This window comes from Rhamphochromis sp. 'chilingali' (assembly GCF_963969265.1).
Source record: "Rhamphochromis sp. 'chilingali' genome assembly, chromosome: 20".
NCBI classification, from domain to species: Eukaryota; Metazoa; Chordata; class Actinopteri; order Cichliformes; family Cichlidae; genus Rhamphochromis; species Rhamphochromis sp. 'chilingali'.
Window position 1 is genome coordinate 24,893,811 of NC_137947.1, and position 9,924 is coordinate 24,903,734.

At 43.7% G+C, this 9,924-nt stretch overlaps 1 protein-coding gene across 1 annotated transcript; it reads right to left on the reverse strand.

Annotated features, from left to right (window-relative positions):
• Positions 1 to 1,252: 1,252 nt before the first annotated feature.
• On the reverse strand, positions 1,253 to 5,529 carry LOC308388440 (uncharacterized protein). The gene is made up of 7 exons (XM_080869194.1): positions 5,412 to 5,529; positions 4,994 to 5,262; positions 4,383 to 4,574; positions 3,676 to 3,845; positions 3,358 to 3,507; positions 2,324 to 2,496; positions 1,253 to 2,240 (listed from the first exon to the last, which is right to left on the reverse strand). Exons 2-7 carry the CDS (start codon positions 5,177 to 5,179, stop codon positions 1,846 to 1,848), a joined length of 1,266 nt encoding a protein of 421 aa, XP_080725320.1. The 5' UTR covers positions 5,180 to 5,262; positions 5,412 to 5,529; the 3' UTR covers positions 1,253 to 1,845.
• Between the last annotated feature and the right edge of the window lie 4,395 nt (positions 5,530 to 9,924).

A 9,924-nucleotide genomic window follows, 5' to 3' on the forward strand; every position in this document is an offset into this window, starting at 1 on the left:
TCCTTCAATTCAGTTATACAGAGATGCATGCTCACACACTCATGCCAACACACCCACACATAGAAATCCTTACACTCTCCCTCTTGTCTTGACATTCACGCAGTGCTGCAGCTATACACCAGATAAGGGCTCCTTCCTGCAGTCTGTTCGCCCACCTACTGCATCGCAACGCCACAGTACGGAGACAGAAAGCATCTTTTCAACCTTTCCAAGCGAGACACACTTGAGGGAGAGTGCCATCTCTCCTGTGAATGTCCCCTTTTAGCGCATGGACTTCCTGTCACATACATAGACAAAGCTGTCTTGTGCAGGTGGTGGACTGGTCATTATGCTTCTGACCTTTTGAGACAGACTTAAAAGAAAGAATGCCATGTAATTTCAGCACACTTTTCTGCAAGCCAAAGGTCCAAAGTACAAAAGAGAAAAGAAAAGAAAATGCCAGTCTTTTGAAAAGATTGCCTAAAAGACTTTAATTAAGACATTTAATTAATCAATGGAAAATACATGAACATATATATATATGATATATACTTTATTACAAAGCAGAATTTGTGCCAACTGTACCACAGAAATATGTTTCCTTGGCTATAATGTTGTTAATTCATAAATCATTTCTATTCATTTCTTATCCAGGCCAGAGTTGGATACAGTACATTTACACTGTAAGCCATCACAATTCACACTGTACCAGTGTACCACCATAGGACGTGTGTGAAAGGTTTTGATTCCTGTTTTTATCCAGTTACTATAGTAGCAATCTGGAGTTTTAGTTGTTGTGCTCTTGATTTTTTTTTTAACCTCTTTTTCAGAATTAAATGTTTTTTCTGCGATCCTCTCTTTCGCTTCATTTTTCAGTTGTTCTATGCTGAGCTCAAGTTTTATGTTAGTATTTCAGTTCTGGTCCAGATATCGTTTGTATCATTTTAAATCCCTGCTCCCATTCCTGTGTTTCTTCTGTTGATTTTTGGTTTTGTTGGTGTTTTCTATCTCATCTGAATTTCAGATCGGCTAAAATAAATACTTGCTTGTAGAATTCTTCCTGTACTTTTCTCAGAAATTTGTTATTGATAACTGTTAGTGCCCTTTTGGTGTATTCAATTCTGAAATTAAAACTTTGACAATGTAGTAATCATGGGGTGTTTTTTCCTTTGTACAGTGTAACTGTCCTACTGGGAATGAACTTTAATAGGTTACCAAATGAAATAAAGTATGAGTGTAAAAAAAAAGTATCAAAAAGAAATCAAGAAAAACCTTTTGCAATCAATTATTTATTACTGTTCACAGACAAAAGGTGACCCATTAAAGAGGGTATCAACACAAAGAAAATCCAATTCAACAACAAACAAAAAAATTCAAAGCTCATATTCAGTCAAGGCTGCTGAACTTTGCGTGGTTCACAGCACTGCAGACAAGTCTGTGGAACTTACATTTTGCTTAAGCAATATTTTTTTATCTAAATAAATTAAAATAACTTAAGAACGATGGGTTATTTTATGATGCCATGATCGCAGAATTTTGATTATCAGCATTATTGGACTGAAATCTTCTCAAGGATCTCAATTCAGATCTTTGTGTTGGTACATTTCCAAGTGTCCTTCATCCTTCCATCATCCTTCTGGCTGAAATTTGGCTGATGGCCCCTCTGCTTCAACTACAGAAACAGGACAATGAGCATTGAGGTTGGGCTGTGTTCGGTGGTCAGTTGTTTTTGTAGTGCACTTAATGTAGTCTTGCTTGTTGGCATGAGAGCATTAAAGCACTCAAAAAGGCAAGTTTAGGAACAGAAGCATGTATACTTCTAAAAGTCATATGGCTGTTGCACTTTCATGGGTTTGTAGCACTGTGCTAATTGGAATTAAGGCTTTGCTCTAGCTGTGATTCTACAATACTGAGTTTCAAACGTTCCTCTCCCTGTCTTCCTCTCCTTTCCATCATCACCTTTTCCACACTTTGTACTTCATCTGTTCCTTCAGCCTGGTCTTTAAGATGCACTCCTTCACTTTTTTCGATTCCATTAGCCACCCCTGCCTTGCTTTTACATCCCAGTTCAGTTGTTAGCACTCTCAGTCTCTCACTAGCCTTGTTAAAGTAGTTTTCCAGCTCTGCCACAGGACCCTTAGCAGAGAACAGGTGATCCAAGTATGCCTGAGTGTACTGATCCGAGGTGATCAGATCCAGGTTAATTGAGGAGGGCACTGTTGTAGAGGATGTATCAAGCCCAGAGACTCTCCTTCTTTTCCCTGTTAATTTAAGACAATTCAGTTAATGCAAATCCACTGAGACTGACAAAAGTAATTTCACTACTTACTTAGACAAAATCTACCTGTCTCAGTCTCTATGGTGGACAGAGGGATGGTCACACTCTTTCCTGTCTCTCTGTCGGTCACAGTGAGTCCAGTCATGGTGCCTTCTTCTGGCACCTCACTGCAGGGGTCAGTTGCTGCAGGAAAACTCCCTCGACATTTTACAACACACACTGTTTTAGACTTATAACGCCTGGAATGAGGAAAGTGGAGAGTGACGGGTTTGCAGGAAGAATTGGGATGGAAGAAGAAAGGACAGAAAATGTCAATCAAGTGACGCATTTATCTCTGAGTTAACACCATTGCTCTAAAGTTGTTTCATAACATATACTTTATAAAATCTTAATCAATAACTTATACAAACATCAGTTTATTTCCACAGCATTGCAAGGATGTTTCGTAGTTTACCCTTTTTCACTTATCTTATGTAAGGGTTTCAAGCATTGCCTCTCTGGTTTCAGATTTTTTTCTACTGTAAGCAGAAAGTCTAAATGCAGCAGAAAGTTTAGAGCTACATTTTTCTGACAGCTTGATTAGCGTTTTTGTGTTTCTGCTGTCATATTTAGAGCAAGCTAGAGAGGGTGTCTCATAGCAGATAAGCAGGCACTCAGCGGCTCTAGTATCCACTGTCAGGGTGCTTGTTAGGGTTCTGCTACCGCTGAAGTGTGGTGTGTTTGCTGTGTAACAATGCCTCAAATACTTTGTGACAGGCCTGTACATTCGGCCACAGTGTCAATGACTCATGTAAACTGATGTTGTCGTTGTTGTTTTCCTTTTTAAAGTATCATTCCAAATATGTAAGTGTTGAAGTGATTGTTAAACAGCAAGGAGGAAAAGAAGAGAAATTTCTGAAAATGCTTTCAGCCTAGTTGAGATGTTTAGTTGACACAGTCATCAGATGCAATTTCTGAACTATGCTGTGCCCAAAAGTGAAGTTTTGGAGCATCTAAAAAAGACACAAAGTCATCACATACAGCATTCTTGGCTGGAATGTTGTTGTTGTTAAAGCAGTAAAATTCTCCTCCCTGTCTGATTGGAGCATTTAGTGTTTTACCTGTAAGCAGGCAGGATCTGTGTGAGATCTTCTTTGTATTGCTGCAGTGCTGCCCTTGCAGACAGAGGCTTAGCCTTGCTCTCAAGGCGAGCCAGGTGAACCAACATTTGGGTGTGAAAGGATGCTCCGCTGGCCCAGTGTCTCAAAGACCTGAAGGAACCAAAAAAAACACTAATTGTGAGTCCTACTTCATCTGACTGGATAGTTCTTTGTAGAGTACTTCTTTCTTTTAGTCTGTTCTATGTAGTTAGTTATTTAACTTGTCCAGTATTTCTTTTACTCTATAATGTCATCCTCTGCTCTACTGTATTCTATCACCTGGAGTCACAATCTCCCCCTAGCAGACACGTCTTCAGCTGGGTGAGGGTGAGGCTGAGCTGGGCCTCAAGTCTGACAGCATCCTGGATCAGCCTGCTTTTATCATTCAAGCTGATCCTACAGCGCTTCAGGTATTCCTCCATCACCTCCTGAAGCTCCCAGACTCTCTGCTGCAGGAAGAAATTCAAAGATGTATACCTCAGTATTTTAGAAGCAATTCATTTGGTGTTGACATCCTGCAGCTTTTTACAGTTATTCTTATCACCCTTAACATACAGTATTTGTAGGAGCATGCACACAGCTGGCTGAAATGTACTGTTATAAACCAAACTAAGTAACCCAGCTGAACAGGTAATGGTTAACACATTTAACAGTCTTTATTCTACATTTGGATTTAGTTACATAGTGAATTGTCAGAATATTTTTTATAATATATAGCTATAAACATCCAGTAACTTAATGATGCATTTATTCTTGGTCAAGAAAGGTCAGCTTAAGTATGCAAAAACTGTTGCATGGGTCCGTTTTACAGAGTAATGGGATACATGTAAACCTGTATAACTTCAGTTCAGAAACTGCTCCAAGAGCCAAGATTTGAATAATACTGATCAACACAGTGGAAATACACAGAGAAAGGATATCATCATGTATTGTTTTGCTTTTTATTTTCTATTATAACTCCTTCACTAGTTCCTTTAAGGCTTTACCTGGCATGACGATGATCCTGCTGACTTCCCTTTAACACCCGACTGTTTTGCTGACGTATATGCCATATCCATAACCATAGAAACCACTAATCCCACCAAGCCCGCCAAGCGTGGCTCATCTGAGAAAGCTGACAATCGACTAATCAGGTCCCTCAGGTAGGTGGGCGCTTTGTTCCCAATGTCATTCTGCAACTGGGTGAAAAGAACAAACTTTTATAGCCTGCTGAGTGGTAACAGAAATCCAGCACACTGTTTTATATTATCTGCGTCAATAAAATTAACAGCTGTGAACAGCACCTTCTCGTCGTGATATTGGTCTGTGTAGGCTATTATATTCATTTGTAAATTCTTTACAGTCCCAGTAGGACTCCTTTTAAGTGTCATTTTAATCGCAGGTATCAAGGCAACAGCATCGTCCTGCTCGTCTTGCTAATATTCATCTGGGCCTTATGACTGAGTGGCTTTAAAGGTGATCAGTGAGCACTTTCACACTTAACACACAACACTGTGTTTTATTTTCTCTCTCCGTGCTATCTCAGTTTTCTGCTTTCATGAACAGCATCACAACTTTCCAAAGCTTACTGTCGCACTTTCTTTTAAAGCTCTTTAACCTGCTGCAGTTGTTCCTGGAGGCGGTCCTGGGAGACAGAGCTGTCATCATGACTGGCTAAAAGGAGCGGATGGACGACTCCCAGGTCAGGTACTGCACCACCTTCCAGCATGGCATCGTAGAGGAGAGAGCCAATAGCGTCCTTCACTTGAGAAATTTCTTCTTCAGTTGAGAATAGCTGCCCCATGGTGTGTTTTTGTCTCTTTCTTTCTTTTGTTTTAGTGTATTTACATCAACAAACCAGAAAATATCCCAACTTTATGACAGCATCTGTGGAAGAAAAAAGAAAGGAGGATAACAAAATATTCTAAAATTAGGGGGTTTACCACACCTTGCGAATAGCTGTACAGTCTACAAAATTCAAGACACAAACAACAGATCTATTTGACTCATGAGCTGTCACAGGATTCGCAAATTACCTCCAAATATCACCGTAATGTTTCGCACTAACATTCAGCAACGTTTTGGTCCCATCTGAGCTCTCTGTTACTGCAGTGACTTGTGTTTTGGGCAGCCGACCCTTCTACTTCCTCTATGCTGCAGTCGACTGTCACCAAGACAACACACCTGCACAATATTGCTCAGCAGTAAACCTAGAGCTCCGCCTGGCGGCAGATACCTGCAAGTGCAAGCTCGATGCATCTTCAGTAGCAGTGAGTGCTCTCAATACGAGAAGGTTTTTGGTTCCTGTCAGCATTTGGTATATGGAGAACCAAGGCCTCTGAGATTGCATTACTTTTTTAGATGATATTTTAAACTGCAGGCATCATAGTGAAGTTATATGAAGGACCTCCTGAAATAAGCCGGAGGACTTTGGGAATGAATGTAATAGCTACTCTTTGTGGCAGTGTTAAACACTGAAAAAATAGGCCAAGGTCTTTCATCTTTTTTTATTGAGCTAAATGGAACAATGGCCTTGGTAGTGGTGTGATACTGACTTTTTTTTCTTTCCTTTTTTTACCTTGATGAAATATGGGGCGAGGGGATTTGGGACTTTATGTAGTGTGAGTATTATTCTTTGTTAACTGGGACAAGGGCTTGTGCGCCGTCAGGTCAGAGTTTTGTGTATACAGCTAAATTAAATGCCCCACGTGGTATTGCAGACCTTAGATCAGGTCAGTGTCTATATGTTGATCATTTAGACAACTCACCGTTCCCTTTCAGTCGATTCACTCGGTACAACACGTAAGCATGGGATATCACACCCTTGCGTGTCCTGGCTGAAGAAACCCTTATTCACGCCTTTAAGGCAGGTGACGTGTGATGACACGCGCACGGCCCCGCCCGCACATATAGCCGCTGTCATCACAGTCATCCCTCAGTTCTTACGCTCTTCACCTCGCTAAGAACACCTCTGCTGAGTTGGGCTAGCGTTGTCTGCCGACTTAAACTTAGCTTAACTGCCCCTGTTGGTGTTAGCCTCTACCACGCAGTTGGTGTGTAGGCTGCCCGCGGAGCGCTAATTTCAAGTTTTCCTCATTGTCGGCCCAATGTGCCGCCGCTGCTGCGCCGGTCGGCCACGATGACACCTCAAGTGTTCCCGCTGTTTATCATTGTTGTGCCCCAGAAAAGGTGCCTCCAAAATGTATGAATGTACATGTTTCCATGTTACAATCAATAAAGAGTGTTGTTTATTCTCAAACAATCACAAATAGGCAGCACAGGCAGCCTGCAGGCAAAATGAGCCAGGTCAGGCAGGTGATGCAGTCCCCTGCAGACACACTGGGGGGCGACAACGCCCCGCCGACGGTGCTGCCGGTCAGCCGGCTGGCTGCTCACTTTCCTCAGTGGCGCGCTTGTGCTCCCTCTCCGTGGGTGCTGCGAACCGTTGCCATCGGTTACCGGTTGCAGTTCCGGGTCAAGCCGCCTCGTTTCCAAAGAGTCGTAAACACGACTGTCAACACCGAGGCGGCCATGATGCTCATAGAGGAAAAGAGCAATGCGAGTGGTCCCCGCTTCGGAGACAGACAAAATTTGGTACAGCCGTTTTGTTGTTCCGAAAAAAAGGGGGAGGGCTTCGTCCCATCCTCAACCTGCGAGTCTTGAACACATAGCTACCTACGTACAGCTTCAAGATGCTAACACTCAGACAGCTCTTGAATGCAGTCGGCCGGGAGATTGGTTTGCAACAATCGGTCTAACAGATGCTTATTTTCATGTGGCTATACACCCAAAACACAGGCAGTTTCTGAGGTTTGCATTCGAGGGCGTAGCCTACGAATACCTAGTGCTGCCGTTCAGGCTGTCGCTCGCTCTGCGCCCCTCAGAGAGAGAGGCATCCGCATCTTAGTCTACCTAGACGACTGGGCTCTTGTAGCGTGCTCCAGAGAGCAGGCGGAGACACAGCTCAGCTGTCGCTGGTTCTGTCACACATTCAGACACTGGGGTTCTCTGTGAACTTTCAAAAGAGCTCGCTAATCCCGAGTAGGCAGATTTCTTTCCTCGGTTTGGAAATATGCTCGCTGTCCAGCCGCGCACGTTTGTCAGAGCACAGAGTGGCCACGTTTCATCGCTGCCTCGCTCAGTTTCAGCTGGGACGCAGACTGCGAGACGATATTACGCAGCCCAGCGCCAGCTGCACATCAACCACTTAGAGCTGTTAGCAGTGTTCTTAGCTCCAAAGCATTTCCGCCCAGTCCTGGAGGGCCAGCATGTCTTAGTCAGGACGGACAATTCAACAGTGGTGTCTTACATAAACAGTCAGGGAGGAACACGCTCTCTCCCCCTGTTGAAGTTGTCTCGCTCTCTGCTGTTATGATGCAGTGTTCATTTTCTGTCTCTAAGAGCCACCCATGTCCCGGGCCACCTGAAGCTGGGGCCGGACCTTCTCTCCAGGGAGGATCCTCTGGTGAGAGAATGGAGGTTACACCCTTTAATAGTGGCTCAGATGTGGGATCTATTTGGCAATGCGCAAATAGATCTTTTAGCTTCCTGGGTAAATACTCACTGCCCCCTGTTCTTCTCCATAATCGACCACGATGCACCCTTGGGCTTGGACGCGCTAGCGCGCCAATGGCCAGACGTGCTCCTGTATGCATTTCCCCCAGTGGAAATGATATCTTCAGTTCTAGAGAGAGTGCGTTGGCATTCCCATTTCAGAGCGCTAGGGCCTGATCTACTAAAGGCTTGTACCGCCACACTCTCCCATTTCAGTGCTCTATTGTGGATGTTTTGACATTCCTGCAGGAGCTGCTGGATAAGGGCCTTTAATTTTCGACAATTAAGGTTTATTTAGCAGCTATATCTGCTTGTCATATTGGCTTTGACGGGCTGACACCAGGTGCACATTCCCTCGCCATACGTTTTCTGAAAGGGGTTCGCCGGCTGAGGCCCGTGCTTAAGTCCAGTGTCCCTGCTTGGGACTTGTCTTTGGTGCTGGAGGCCCTTTGTAGCCCCCCGTTTGAACCCATTGAGTCTGTGGATATGAAATTCCTTTCATATAAGACTGCATTACTTCTCGCTTTGCCGAAGCCAGAGCGAGAAGTAATGCAGTCCTTTTGCATCTGACGAGCAGATGAGGATGCATTCTCTTTGTCCAGTGCGTGTGCTACGCACCTACATTGAGTGCACTCAGAATGTGCGTTTATGTGACCAGCTGTTTGTCTGCTTCGCTAATTGAAATAGAGGTAGAGCTCTGTCCAAACAGAGGCTGTCCCACTGGATTATAGAAGCTATCTCACTGGCATACGGCACCAAAGGTCTTGCTTTGCCCCATGGGGTGAGAGCTCATTCCACCAGGGGGATGGCAACCTCATCTTTTTAAAGGGGGGCCTGTAGCTGATATTTGTGCGGCAGCTAGTTGGGCATCACCGCACACTTTTATGCGGTTTTATTGGTTGGACGTTACAGCCCCTTCGGTGGCTCATGCTGTCCTTTCTGCTGGGTCTACCACTCACTAAGGATGTGGTGGTCCGATTCCGGTTCGGTGGCTGCTCTGCGGGGCGTGTATATATGTCCCATACTTATGTGTTGTACCGAGTGAATCGACTGAAAGGGAACGAATAGTTATTTCTATAACTTTTGTTCCCTGAAGGAGAGGAACGAGGTACAACACAAGGTGGCCCCACTGAGCAGTGGCTATATGTGCGGGCGGGGCCATGCACGTGTCATCACACGTCACCTGCCTTAAAGGCGTGAATAAAGGTTTCTTCAGCCAGGACACGCGAGGGCGTGATATCCCATACTTATGTGTTGTACCTCATTCCTCTCCTTCAGGGAACAGAAGTTATAGACATAACTATTTGTTAGTGTGTTGGGTTGCATCATGTTATTTTGGACAAGCAGCATATGCCATTTTGGATGCTGACTTTAAATGGAGTGGCAAGCAGACACGCCTGACAGCCTCTGTTGATCTTTATAATTCAGCGTCAAAAAATAGCAGATGGTGGAAAGAATTAAAGGTCAAGGTTTTGTTTTTGTTTTGGGGGGGTGAAACACATTTTCTTTTTTTACTGACAATATCACAAATTCAAATGCTTATTGTTGAGGTCATTGGTGAGTGTTGGCCCAGTGTTTGGTGACTATATAAGTATATCAGCTTTCAAGTATGATACTTTAAAGTTGCGCTAATCATTAATTTTTGTGTTGCAATATTATCTGTATAACAGATAATTAAATATGTTTTAAGTTTTTTTTTGTATTTTGCTTCAGTCTGACCAACCCTAATCAGCCTCGTTTAAAGCTGCAGATGGCAGTTGTTTTTATCAGAAATTCTCTGATGAACTCCTGTACCTGCCCAGCACAACACAGAAAACAGACCAAATTAGTAAATGGGTGGTGAACATTCGGCAGTTGGAAAAAAAAAAGGATTCCCTCAGGAACTGATGGAGAACATTGCCAGAGAGCACAATAAACCACACATGCAGAAAACAAAATCATTTTTCAGCATCCACATGTCTGCTGTCCATCGTTGCGCTCTTCCCCATCACTTCT

What these genes read in the sequence shown, in the direction of transcription:
- LOC308388440 (XM_080869194.1), bottom strand. Translation starts at nt 5,179, where the DNA reads ATGGGGCAGCTATTCTCAACTGAAGAAGAAATTTCTCAAGTGAAGGAC. An exon ending in TCCAGGAACAACTGCAGCAG is followed by an intron (nt 4,575 to 4,993) that starts GTTAAAGAGCTT and finishes CTTTTCACCCAG; the next exon opens with TTGCAGAATGACATTGGGAA. An exon ending in CAGATCCTGCCTGCTTACAG is followed by an intron (nt 2,497 to 3,357) that starts GTAAAACACTAA and finishes TCCTCATTCCAG; the next exon opens with GCGTTATAAGTCTAAAACAG.